At 38.5% G+C, this 14,481-nt stretch overlaps 1 protein-coding gene across 6 annotated transcripts in view; it reads left to right on the top strand.

Moving 5' to 3' along the window:
• The window catches only part of DCLK1 (doublecortin like kinase 1), a 376,814-nt gene that overhangs the window by 234,087 nt on the left and 128,246 nt on the right, over positions 1-14,481 (top strand). For all 6 annotated transcript variants that reach the window (XM_084879549.1, XM_084879551.1, XM_084879548.1 and 3 more), the window contains one exon: positions 7,594-7,710. In XM_084879549.1, the coding sequence (XP_084735675.1) occupies positions 7,594-7,710 (117 nt within the window). The remainder of the gene's footprint in view (positions 1-7,593; positions 7,711-14,481) is intronic.

The following is a 14,481-nucleotide window of genomic DNA, read 5'->3' as shown; positions in this document are numbered from 1 at the left end:
GAGAAAAAAAGACCGGATATAGAGTTCAATACCATGGTTATAAGGCTTTTTAAGAATTTCCTAGAAAAGGCCTATAAAATAAAAGAGACCTATGAGGATATGAAAAGGGATCAACTAGAAATAAAGCATACACTGAGTGAAATAAAAAAATATTATACAGAGTCCTAAAAACAGACCGGAAGATTGCAAGCATCAAGTCAAAGAATTGGAACACAAAGAGCCAGAGGACACTCCCCCGCAGAAGCAAGAAGAGAAGATAATCCAGAAAGTTGAAGATAGTGTAAGAAACCTCTGGGACAACTTCAAGTGAACCAACATTGGAATTATGGGGCCCCCAGAAGAAGAGAGAGAGCAAGATACTGAAAACGTATTGGAAGAAATAGTGACAGAAAACTTCCCCCACCTGGTGAAAGAAATAAACTTACAAGTCCAGGAAGCACACAGAACCCCAAACGAAAGGAATCCAAAGAGGACCACAACAAGACACATCGTAATTAAAATGCCAAGAGCAAAAGACAAAAAGAGAATTTTAAAAGTAGCAAGAGAAAAGCAGGTAGTTATCTATAAAGCAGCACCCATACAATTGTCAGCTGATTTCTCAACAGAAACTATGCAGGCCAGAAGGGAGTGGCAAGAAATATTCAAAGTGATGAATAGCGAGAACCTACAACCAAGATTACTGTATCCAGCAAAGTTATCATTCAGAATTGAAAGGCAGATAAAGAGTTTCACAGATAAGAAAAAGCTAAAGGAGTTCATCACCACCAAACCAGTATTATATGAAATGCTGAAAGGTATTATTTAAGAATAGGAAGAAGAAAAAAAAAAAGATAAAAATTATGATCAACAAATACATATATATCAACAAGTGAATCTAAAAATCAAGTGAATTAAGAATCTGAGGAACAGACTAAACTGGTGAATATAATAGAATCAGGGCCAAAGAAAGGGCATGGATTGATAATTATCAGGGAAAGGGGTGTGGGGGGTGCAGGAAGAGACTAGATTAAAATTGTACACCTATGGATGAGGACAATAGGGGGGCGGGAGGTAAGGGCAGAGGTTGGGGCGGGAACCAGGTGGTAGGGAGCTATGGGGGGGGGGGGGAAGGAGAAACAATTGTAATAATCTGGGCACTAAAAATTTATTTAATAAAATAAAATAAAATAAAATAAAATAAAATAAAATAAAATAAAATAAAATAAAATAAAATAAAATAAAATAAAATAAAAAGTATAAACAACAAGAAGAGTTAATTTTGTAAGTGCTTTGCCAAAAATTAAAAGATTAATATGACAGTGAGTGGCTGAATGACTTGTATCTCTATATTGGTGGTCACAGAAGATCTCTTGGAGTAGAGGACATTGAAATGAGCTCTGAATACAAGAAGGAGTTAGCCATGGGCAGATTAGAGGAAAAGAGAGATGGGGGAAAGTCAAGTCAAGATTGGGAAGACCAAACTAGGACTTTAGAGTTAGCTCTGGAATTTTGTAATCATTTCTATTCTTTAGCACCATTCAAAACACTTTAGCCTCCCTACCAACTATTCTTAAGTGGTGGAAATCTACATGAGTGAAGGTTTTCATGCCACTGGGAACCAGTCTCCTGTCTATACATCTGCATCTGGGTTTAATCTCTAAATCTATATATTGAAGAACACCAGTTTCTAAAGGTTGGGTCCTTGATGAAGGTGGGCACTGCTTTCACTTCTTTCTCACCAGAACGGAATAACATCTGTAAAGCTGGTCTTGGTATAGGCCATATGGAGAATGATACTTCTGCTCTTACACAGCTGAGAATATAGGGACTTTCTGAATCAGAGATCAAACCAAACCTTGCTTGCTTGATTTGGGAAAATCAATCACCAGAGACCCAATTAATATGTTTGATCTGATTTTCTATATTTTTGGTATCATCATTCTTCTTAAATTTTTTTATTTTATTGTTTAAAGTATTACAAATAGTAGTACATATATCTCCTTTTCTCCTCATTGACCTCCCCCCAGCCTTCCTTACCCTCTGGCACATACCTTCATCCCACCCCAGGAGTATTTGCATTGTCCAGTATCTTCTTTCTTCCTTGCTGGGAGGCTGTGAAAATGTACTTTGTGAGAACACATAAAGTTTTCTACTTTACTAGCCATTTATAGACTATTAGTCACCATGTTTCCAAAATGTGGTTTTAAACTCACAACGATTTTGGCATTCTCTAAAGTAATTCAGCATTTGTCCTTTACTGCATTAGAAAATACCATTCCCATTTAAATTAATTAAAATAGTTAAAATCTAAACTTTAATGGGAAAGATGGTTGGAGTCTTTTGTTTTCTTTTCTAATTTATGGCTGTTGCTGCACTTTTCTTTAATTGTTTTTATTTTAATCTTGGGGTAGGGTTTGGAGGGGACAGTTACTATAATTATTTTGTTTTTGTTTCTATTATGCAATCTTTCAGAATTATTCTAATCCCCAATTTAACTCATGAAGTTTCACTCTTATCCTGAAAGCAAGTGGTATAAGATTTGTAATTTTTAAAATATATTGATTTCAGAGAGGAAGGGAGAGTGAGAGAGAGAGAGAAATATCGATGACAAGAGAGAATCATTGATTGGGTGCTTCCAGCATGCCCCACATTGGGGATGGAACCTGTAACCTGGACATGTGCCCTGACCAGGAATTGAACCATGACCTCCTGGTTCATAGGTTGACATTCAACCACTGAACCACGCCACCTGGGCTAAATATGTTTTATTGATTTTTTCAGAGAGAGAGAGAAAGGGGGAGAGAGAGAGAGAGAGAGAGAGAGAGAGAGAGAGAGAGAGAGAGAGAGAGAGAGAAGAGAGAAAGAGAGAAATGTAAATGAGAGAGAAATATTGATCACTGCATACTCTCTACTGAGGGTGAAAGCTGCAACCCTGGCATTTATGCTAATCAGAAATCCAACCAGAGATATCTTGGTACATAGGACGATGCTCAAACAACTGAGCCACACCAGTGAAGCAAAATTTGTAATATTTTTAATTATCTTTCAGACTCCACGATCCCTCAAGCTATACTTTACTATAACTTCACTTTTGAGAGTTCGTTGTTTCTTTTTTCTGATGCAATAGACATCTTGATAGAATTGTAGCATTAGTATTTAAATTTTTAATTTAATGTTAATAAGAGAACTGGTTATTTGCTATCTTTTTCATGATTCACCCACTTGTTTTCCCCTGACATTGTACATTGGAAACTTTTCAGACTTTAGTCACAATGGAACAGCTTGCTTATGAGATTCACCAATCCAAGTGACATAGGGTCTGATTACTTGTTATTTATGAAACTTAGTTTCCTCATCAGTATTAGTTCAGTGAATAGCAAGAGTTCACACAAATAGTTACAGGATCAATAGCAATTCAGGTCAATATTTATTGAGCAGTTATTACATGTTTTTGTACATATATATATATATATATATATATATATATATATATGCCAGGAACTAGCTAGTACCCATTGGAGCATGAAGTGAGAAAGCAGACTATTAAATTAATAATTTTCATGGATTAATAATACCTTGAGATCTAAATTCAAGAGTAGCAAGAGAAGCTATAAAAGATTGGCTTGATCCCACATGTTTGTTTGATTATTTTCCAGTTTTTTAAAAATCAAATGAAATGCTTACATTTTGTCTAAGACTGACTAAATAACTAAAATACCTAGTTTCTTTCTGGCAGCTGGAAAAATTTTAACTTTGTTTGGCAAGATCAGTTTTATTATGCTGAGCCAGAGCCCTGGTTGGTAGCTGGAGCCATAAATAGCAATTCTGGCACCTGTGGCATTCCTGTATGTGCCCTGACTGCGGATCAAACCCACAACCTTGGCACATGAGATGATGCTCTAATCAACTCAGCTATCCAGCCAGGATAAAATTAACTTTTAAATTCATGTTGTGGCTCATAGATGGGTGTTATTACCAACGTGCACCATCTGGTAACTTTCTATTTTAACTATGCATTCTTGCTAACTAGATTCTGAGCTTTTAAAATCATTATTTTAAATTTATGTGACTAACATTCATGACCTGTGGCAAAAAGTCCTGGTCATCCTGCCCTCATTAGAGTCCTGGATTTGATTTTAAATGAGAGAACATAATATCACTTAAAGAATTTGTTTCATAAACCAACATTTTCAAATATGAAGTCCATGAAATTAAAAGCAAAAGAGAGCCCTTGGTGGTTAAAAGACTCCATGCTCCATTACCAGGTGGTGTTTCCAGTTCCAACACTTTATCTGTTCTTTATGTGTCTGCAGTGCTCAGTGCTTGGCACATAGTGGGCACTTGGTACAAATTTAAATGGAAGAATGCCAATAGACCAGAAACATTACAGCAATCCTATATGGTTGCTGATGTCCTTTAAAAGGTTAGGCCTAGGCCAATCTCCAAAGGCTAGGACAATTTGTTTTTTGGATAGAACCTTGAGCTAACTGGATGCCCTCTTCATATGTTTTGTGAATTAAAACTTCTGCAGACACACCCTTGGGCACTATCACCTCATGTGAGCAACCTGTGTGGTTTTGATCTTTTTTTCTGATGTTATATTCTTTGCTTACCTCTATATTTTAATTTTTGAGATGACCATTTGTGTAGATTTTTTTTAAGCAATGGAAATCTCTTGCAGGGGCACCTGGGCAGGCCAAAACAGCCAATATCAACCCTAAGTAACTATTGTGGAGGCCTGGGCATGGTCAGTAATGCCTTGATTCATTTTCCCTTCTGTTTTTGGCTATAAAGCCACAAATATTATAACTCAAGGCAGAATTTTCTTCCTCTCCTCCTCTCCTCCCTTTTCTCCTCCTTTTTCTCCTCCTTTTCAAATCATTATTTTCTTTTTGCCACTAAGAGTTCAATTTACAAGGCTGTTTAAAAAACATTCTCCTACTTGTAGTCCTGAAACTTTTATATTTTATATATGCTTATATTCCTCTTTACTAAGTATGAACTACTTTGTTGGTTTGGGGAAAATGGGAAAATAGCCTATATAATAAAGAGCTAACATGCAAATAGTTATCACCCCTCACATCATCATGCCCTCACGCCATCACATCATACTGCTCAGACACTCAACACTGGAGAGAGAAGTATAGGAACCAGCCAGGCACAAATGAGCTCCCAAGAGAGGAATGGGGACCATCCCGACTGTAGCCTGGGAGAGGGTCAAGTTGCCTGTCTCGTGGTTCTGGATGCTAGCAGCTGCACCTGCACCTGCATCCCAGGAGAGGGACAAGCCACATACCCCATGGTCCTGGGCGCCAGTGGCTGTGCCTGGGCCTGTGGCCCAGAAGAGGGACAAGCCACCCACCCTGAGGTCCCAGGCACCAGTGGCTGCGGCCTAGGCAAAGTTGCCCGCCCACGGTCCACTGCAGCTGCAGCTGGCCCAGGTGAAGCCAGCCTGGGTCCCAGGTCCCTGTAACCAGCCAGAGGAGGGAATCCTGTGACCTGAGTGCAAAGGAGGCAGAGGTGGTTAGGGGCAATCAAGCCAGGAGGGGAACAGTTAAGGGCCATCTGGCAGGCAGGCAGAGTTGGTTAGGGGTGATAAGGCAAGAAGGCAGGTGAGTGGTTAGGAGTCAGTGGTCCCAGATTGCGAGAGGCAGTTGGAAATCACCCAAGGGGTCACAGATTGGAAAGGATGCAGGCTGGGCTGAGGGACATCCCCCATGCACAAATTTTGTGTACCAGGCCTCTAGGGTTATATAAAACCATCTAAACTAATAAAAGAGAGAAAGATGCAAATTGACCATACCTCCGCTATGCCTACCAGCTAATCAGGAGTGAGTAAGCAAATTAACCCAACAAAATAATGGATTAATTTGCATATGCAGGCACAGAGTGAAGAAAGAAGACTGAAGGCTCTGCTGTGGCTGGAACCAAGCCTGAAGGCTGAAGACTTGGCTCCACTGCAGCCTGGGTCCCAGGTGCCAGAGGAAAACCAGTGCTGGCAGTCAGGGGAAGTGAGGCCTATTGCACAAATCTCCAAGCAATGGGCCTCTAGTTCAGAATATAAAAGGGAAAGAAAGATGTTTTGAGCTTAGAAAATTGGAATTGCATATATAGGGAAGACAATTTTCAGTTTAGCATTGGCCTTAAAGAACACAAACACCAAGGATTTAAATTTAATAAAACCAAAGTTGTTTCTCAGTCTCAGGCCAACAGCCATTTTGCAGACACTATCTTGTGGTTGCAGAGGCTCATATGGTGCTCTTATGAACAAGGTAAAGTCACCTCTTCTCTGATTTTACTTCTTATGAGAAAATTCTGTCATTTCCCACACATGGTGAAGATCCATAGCTTTTCCTGCAAGGATTCACAAGAACAGTAAACTTGGCATAGGTGGAATCTTTCATAATGGGAGAAATAATCCATCACTTCCTATCTAGGTTTAAGAAGTTGACCTTTGTCTAACATTTTTCTTGTAGAAAGAACGCTTTAACCCAAAAGAGACATATACACAAATAACTTAAAGATGGGTGAAGAGAAACTCAACAAAATCAGTTATTGACCAACCTATTACTCTCAAGCTATCCAAAATATTATTGCAAAGATAGTAAATTGCAAGAATTGGGGTATTCCTTTAAAAAAAAGTGATTAATTTTAGAGAAAAGAGGAAGGGAGATTATCTCTCTATATAAAAGCCTAAGTGACCACCAACCAGCCATACACTGACCATCAGGGAGCAGACACTCAATGCAGGAGGGGAAACTACAGCCATGGAAACATGGAATAGACTGATAAATCTCAGAATGGGGGTGGTATAAAGAGATTAACCAAAGATCTTATATGCATACTAGTAGCCCTATGCATGAATCGTACACCAGTAGCTCTCTGCAGGGTCTGCGCTCTGTGCCCGCTGCCCAGAGGCTCTCCATGGCCCAAAGACCCGTCTGCAGCTGGGCGCGGAACACTTACTTCCTCGCTGGGGTGATGAAGCAAGTATTCCAACAGACTGTTCACGCTGTCCACTCTCAGTGACCGCCCCCACAGGACTGGGGGACTCTGGCGGGGCTGAGAGGATTGGGTGCTGCCATCTTGTGGGCATGCCATCTTTGTGATGGAGTCATGGTTAACTTACATATTACTCTTTTATTAGATAGGACTAGAAATCTGGAGCATAGATTCGTGCACCAGCAAGATTCTTTGGCCTGATCTGTGCCCTCTGGCAATCTGGGACCCATCGAGGGATGTCAGAGAGCCAATTTCAGCCCAATCCCCACAGGCCAGGCTGAGGGGATGAGAGACCCCACCACTGCATGAATGAGAGAGAGAAAATGAGAGCGAGGAGGGGGGGCGGGAGGGAGAGAGGGAGAAAGAGAGATATTGATTTGTTATTCCACTTATTTATCCATTTTGGTTGGGTATTGTTTATTTTGATCTGGGAGATACCCACTGTGCCTTTTCTTCTTGTTTTCTTGATTTATTTCCTTTAGATGAGCATTGGGCTGACAGGAAAAAGTGTGACTGAGGATGGTCATATATTTATATTTCCAGCTTGTTTTGCATTTTAAATGGTATTTGCCATGATCCTATAATGATGTGTAGTTGTTGTTTTTTCCCCAGAATGTCGAGTTGTGAAGTCCACTTCTTACACCAAAATAGCTTCGTCATCTCGCAGGAGCACCACCAAGAGCCCAGGACCTTCCAGGCGCAGCAAGTCGCCAGCATCAACTAGCTCAGGTAAAGCAACAAAGAAGACTTTAAAGAAAGTGCTTTGATAAAAAAAAAAAAAAATCAATAAAATATATTAAAAAAAAAGAAAAAAGAAAGTGCTTTGTTTACGAACCATGACAAGCCGAGGGTGTGTGAAGTCCAGAGTGTGAGGGTTTAAGATAGTGTAAATTTTAGTTTATAATTTTAGAACATGTCAGAATGGTGGAGCAGCTTTTCCTGGGTCTAATATGTTTGCTGTAAGACAAAACATTGAGCTTTGGAAAACTAACTTAGGTAAAATCAGAAAACACAGATTCAGCCACAAGTAGAAGTATACTACTGACTTGCATAATTTCTACCACAAAAATTAATTTTTCAGGCTAAAGGCCACTTACTCTAAAAGTCTCTGTTAAAGCTTTGGACTGCCTTATGAAGAGTTTCCAATTTGTATTTGCTAAATTTTAGTTTATCATTGGCAAGGCTGTGGAGCTAACAGCAGTGGGAATGAGAGCCTGGTGCAGGGATAGCTGCAGTGACTTGGCCTGTGTCCTATCTCCCGAGTTCTAGTGGTGGTATTGGAGCAGGAAGTGTACTCATAAGATGACTATGTCAGTGCTGCCTTTTCTTTCCTTGGTCTTAAAACTGATATGAGTAAGGTTATTTTTTTTTCTGTCTTTGTATTTTTGTGTTGTTTTTTTCAAACTCAGGTGTAATATCTATTTCATTATTAATTATTTATTAAAGATATAAGCTGTGGAATGGGAATTATTAAATGACTAGAGGCTCAGTGAATGAAATTTATGTATGGGGGGAGGGTGTGTTCCTCAACCTTTCCAATCTGGGACCCTTTAGGGATGTCCAATGCAGTCGGATATCACTCTCACAATCCAGGACTGCTGGCTTCCAACTGCTCGCCTGCCTGCCTGCCTGATTGACCCTAACTGCTTTTGCCTGCCAGCCTTATCACCCCCTAACCACTCCCCTGCTAGCTTGATTGACACCTAACTGTTCCACTGCTGGTCTGATGGCCCCTAACTGCCCTCCCTTGCCAGCCTGGTGGCCCCAAATGCCCTCCCCTGCATGCCCAGCCCCCTTGCAGGCCTGATCACCCACAACTGTCCTCCCCTGCTGACTATCTTGTGGCAGCCATCTTGTGTCCACATGGGGGCAGCCATCTTTGACCACACAGGGTGGCCATCTTGTGTGTTGAGTGATGGTCAATTTGCATATTACCTCTTTATTATATAGAATAAATATATATAAATGATTGTCACCTGACTTCATAAAGATGGTGAAGTTTTTAGAAACAAAGGCCTTTAGAGCCTATTCAGAGGCCTTTTTGTACTCAATAGCATGGGCCCAGAGGGATGTGAAGAGTTCTCTAGGCTGGGGCTACAAGGCCTGCCTCTGGTATCACCCACCAGCTATTGCACTACTATGTATAAAAGTTATAACCTCCATATTTAAAAATGGAGATGCTGTAATGTGTTTTTCCTAATAATAAGTAAAACTGAAATCTCCAAAGTGAGTCTTGGAAGCAGGATCTCTCAGTAAGCTGGATAATTAGAGTGTAACTTAGAAGGTTCTTTGTCACCTTCTTCTTATGCCTTTACTGATTCCCCAGACATTCTTCAAAGACCTTGTTGTTCTTTGACCCTTGCTTGAAGAGTAGCAACAATGTTCTACCACTGTTCCCTTCTCATAGCATGATCTACATTGTAGAAGTCCAATGCGCTATCCATTGTGCTACAGAGCCTACCTGCATGATCTACATTGTAATCAGCCAGGGAATAAGTCTCAGAACATGGCTGGCACTTTATTTTATTTTTTATTTATTTATATATTTTTAAAATATATTTTATTGATTTTTTTACAGAGAAGAAAGGAGAGGGATAGAGAGTTAGAAACATCGATGAGAGAGAGACATCGATCAGCTGCCTCCTGCACACCTCCTATTGGGGATGTGCCCGCAACCACGATACATGCCCTTGACTGGAATCGAACCTGGGACCTTTCAGTCCACAGGCTGACGCTCTATCCACTGAGCCAAACCAGTCTCGGCATGGCTGGCACTTTAGATGCAGCTTGTTTACCTTTCCTAGTTTAAGGGTGGGCTGAGAATTCCTCCCTTGTTTTGAATGACAGAATTCACCAAGATTGGATGAACACTGAAATGAGACTTTGCTAAAGGTTATGGTAATGAAACTTAATGTTTAGAGCATGAATGTCGTTTGGTAAGTTGGTAAAGTTTATCATCCTGATCCCTGAGCCCTTTTAGCAAGTATTCCAGATTATTCAAATTATATAATCTCTAAGCCTTTAGTTAGAGAAATAGTTGTTAAGGAAGTGGTTCCCAAAGTGTAGTTTCCTGGGACAGTAGTATCACCATCACCTGACTTGTTGGACAAGCAAGTCTTGAGCCCCTTCTCAGACCCACTGAATCAAAAACTCTGGAGTTGGAGCCCAGTAACTTGGGTTTTCCAAGTCCTCCAGGTGATGCTAATGCTTACTGTGTTACAGATTAAAAAGGGAAGTACAGGAAGTCATCTGTCTCTGGGTAATCTGTGGTGAAAAATAGAGCTTGCTTACCTTCATTTATTGGCATGACAGACATGATGTCTTTTCTACCTCTCTGTTTGCTACTGAGTGGCAATGCTCATCTGTAATTCTTGCAACCCAAAGGTTGCAGACCTGTAGATACCTTCAAGGATAAATCTGAAGTGTTGCTCAAGATAACAATGAACAAAAGAGAAGCCAACTATCTTTCTACTTCCTTACCATGGCCAACCATCAGAGCAGGAACAATTTTTGTCTGAAGATTATCCCTCCCCTGGAAACTGATATTGGGGAAAGTCTCTCCCTTCAAAATAGACACCATCTTCATACAGAAATGTGGACCGCCACAAAATGATAGTGATGCTGGAATTGCTACATGTAAAACTCCCCTAGGAGACCTCAGGTTGTTCATTAACCAATTGACAAGTTACAACTGTGTTCTTTGCAGGATATTTAGCCTTGATGAAAGAATATTCCTCATTTTCTCTGAACAAACATAAACTGTAGGATGAATTCCCATGGAGCAGTAAGAGAGAAAATGATCATGGGTCCAGCCAGCCTGTTGCCCCTAACATCTTGGCTATTTAGTACAAACACAGAAAGATATGAAGGATCAAGAAGCTCCACATTAACTGAAACATTATCAATAATACTAAAAAACAACAATAGTAAAAAGCAGAATTAGTTCCTAATCCAAAATAACTGACATTGACAAATTTTACTGAACCTTTATTTATTTATTTATTTTTGTCTTAGATATACCATCAATTTTAAAATATCGGGTATAGTTGGGGTGAAAAATCTACTAATAAGTATTTAAGCCAAATTTTTATTGCTTTTATAATAAGATATTTCAAGAAACTCAGTATAGCTATTAATTTTTTTTAATCATTGTTTTGAACAGGTTTTGTTTTTAAGAGCTATACACAGTTTCCAAGTTTGGGTGAAAATCTTTTTTCTTTTTCATTTTGACCCCATAAGTCAAGGAAGGGAGGAGGATGATCAGATTACTGTGCACATGTCATAGAATGGAAGACTGAGACCTGGAGCACTTACTGTTTGTGGCTAAGGTTTCCAGCACAGATGCATGAAAAGTGACCCTGTACTTTCAGTCTGTCTGTGGCAGCCAATATTGGATAAGAAAATACAGGAGGAAAACTTAGAGAGAGAATTTTTGCAATCCAAGTTTTACTTTGTGAATAGTAAAGAGCCTGTTTTACTTCAAAACAAAAATCTAAAATTTGAGTTAAAATAAAAAGAATCATGAATCTAATCTTAAAAAGAATAAAAATGAATTCATTAAAAATGAATATAGAAAATTATCTCACTTTAAAATTAACTGGTCACTGTTCAGCATCTCTAAGATTATATAAATCTCATAAATATGATACATCTAGTTATAATCTTATAAATATAGATGGATGTATCATTTATCAAAGTAATTTCAGGAGCTCAAAAAAGCAGATAAGCAAATGTATTAAATGTATTTGTGTTTGTTACCGCAGACATTTGGAACTATTATTTCTTTATAAATTTAAAATGGATAGGTTACATTACCTTAGATTGCTTGAAACAGACATTTATGTTTTCTATTGTTTTCTCAAAGCAATCTTTTCACCTGGAGTTGAACTTAACTAACCTAGTTGATTTGATCAGCACTAACTTAAAATTTGTGATAGGGATGCCATGCCAGGTAATCATCTCCATAAAGAATTGGAATACAAATTTATTCTAAATGAGTTCTTGAAAAATTAACACTTCATTCAAGGTTTCTTTAACTGCTAGATCAAAATTAATCCAATGGCATTGTTCATGTTTTGTTTAATGTGAGTCTTTTAATGCATATAAAATTTTACACTTGCATTTCACTCTAGAAGATATGCCATATAATCATTTCCTGGTTGTATAATTGCTTATAATATGCATTGACTGCCTCTTAATTCTGACTTGCTACAAATCTTACTACCTTGCTCTAATTTAGAAAGGATTTACAGAACAGCAGTATCCAGTCACAAATACATGGATTATGTCAGTGACCTCAAGACCACTTTCTTTCCTTGGGACTTAAAGCCCAGGTCTTAGGAATCCAGTGTTATTTACATTTCTTTTCTGTGCCAGTGTAGATGTCAGGGGGAGCCCCTGCATTGGCCCCTCCCCTGAGCTAGTCTATGACTCCTGTCTGCACTCAGGTATGGCTCTTATAACCAGTGGGGAAAAAAGCAGTGAATTATCTCTATTTTGATTGCATCAACATTTAAAAAAATAGCCTGTTCAGTCTTTTTTTTTCTTTTCATTTTAATTTATTTATTGGTTAGGTATATATTTGTCCTCATCCCCCAATTACCTTCACAACCCCCTTACATACCCTCATCCCCCCCCCCCCCCTGCTGTTGTCGGTGCCCTTTGGTTAGGCTTATATGCATGCATACAAATCCTTTGGTTAATCTATCCCCTTTACCTCCACCCTCCCCTACCTTCCCTCTGAGGTTTGACAGTCTGATCTATGCTTCCCTGTCTCTGGATCGGTTTTTGTTCATTAGTTTATGTTGTTCATTATTTCTCATAGATGATTGAGATCATGTCATACTTATCTTTTTCTGACTAGCTTTTTTCACTTAGCATAATGCTCTTCAGTTTCATCCATGTTGTTGCAAATGGTAGGAATTCCTTCTTTTTTTGTGCAGCATAGTATTCCATTGTGTAGAAGTACCACAGCTTTTTAATCCACTTATCTGCTGATGGGTACTTAGGCTGTGGTACTTCTACACAATTGAATACTATGCTGCACAAAAAGAAGGAATTGTGCTGCTATGAACATAGGGGTGCATATGTTCTGTCTGATTGGTGTGTCTAGTTTCTTGGAATATATTCCTAAAAGTGAGATTACAGGGTCAAACGGGAGTTCCATTTTTAGTTTTTTGAGGAAACTCCATACTATTCTCCACAGTGGCTGCACCAATTTGCATTCCGACCAGCAGTGCACAAGGGTTCCTTTTTCTCTGCTACCTCACCAACATTTGTCATTTATTGATTTGTTGATGATAGCCATTCTGACAGGTGTAAGACGGTACCACATTGTCATTTTGATTTACATATCTCAGATAATTAGTGATTTTGAGCATGTTTTCATATGTTTCTTGTCCTTCCTTCTGTCTTCTTTTGAAAAGTTTCTATTTAGGTCCCTTGCCCATTTTTTGATTGAATTGTTTATCTTCCTTTTGTTGAATTGTATGAGTTTTCTGTAAATGTTGGAGATTAATCCCTTATCAGTGATAACATTGGAAAATAATGTTCTCCCATGAAGTAGTCTTTCTTGTTGTTTTGTTGATGGTTTCTTTTGCTGTGAAAAAGCCTTTTAATTTAATGTAGTCTCATTTATTTCTTTTCTTTTTTTTTATTCTCCATTGCCATAGGAACAGTATCAGTGAAGAAGTTCTTTTGGCATATGTCTGTGATTTTGCTGCCTGTGGATTCTTCTAGTATTTTTTTGTTTCCTGTCTTATTTTGAGTTTATTTTTGTGTATGGTGTAAGTTGAGGGTCTAGTTTCATTTTTTTTTTGCAGGTATCTGTCCAATTTTCCCAAAACCATTTATTGAAGATACTCTCTTGACTCCATTGTATGTTCATGCCTCCTTTGTCAAATATTAATTGGGCATAGTGGTTTGGGTCTATTTCTAGGTTCTCTATTCTATTCCATTGATCTATATGTCTGTTTTTGTGCCAGTACCAGGCTATTTTTTGAGAACAGTGGCTTTGTAATACAGCTTGAAATCTGGTATTGAGATCCCACCTACCGGTACTTTGTTCTTCTTTCATAGGATTGCTGTGGCTATTCAGGGTCTTTTTTTAAAAAAAAATTATTATTATTATTATTATTATTTTTTTAATTCCAGATGAATTTTTGGAGATTGCTTTCTAGGCCTGTGAAATATGCCATTGGTATTTTAATGGAGGTTTCATTGAATCTATAGATTTCTTTGGGTAGTATGGACATTTTGATGATGTTGATTCTACCAATCCATGAACACGTTATGTTCTTTCATCTATTTATATCTTCCTCTATCTTTTTTTTTTTGTGTGTGTACTGTAGTTTTTTTGCATATAGTTAATTTTTTATAGGTATCTTAATTTTTTTGGTACAATGGTAAATGGGATTGCTTTTTTAGTCTCTCGTTTTGTAAAAATTCATTATTGGTGTATAGACATGCCATAGATTTTTTTGGTGTTAATTTTATATCCTG

The sequence above is a fragment of the Pipistrellus hanaki genome (assembly GCF_964339955.1).
Source record: "Pipistrellus hanaki genome assembly, chromosome: 3".
In the NCBI taxonomy this organism is placed as follows: domain Eukaryota; kingdom Metazoa; phylum Chordata; class Mammalia; order Chiroptera; family Vespertilionidae; genus Pipistrellus; species Pipistrellus hanaki.
The sequence above is the reverse complement of the archived record's forward strand: the minus strand, read 5'-3'. Positions and strand labels throughout refer to the sequence as shown.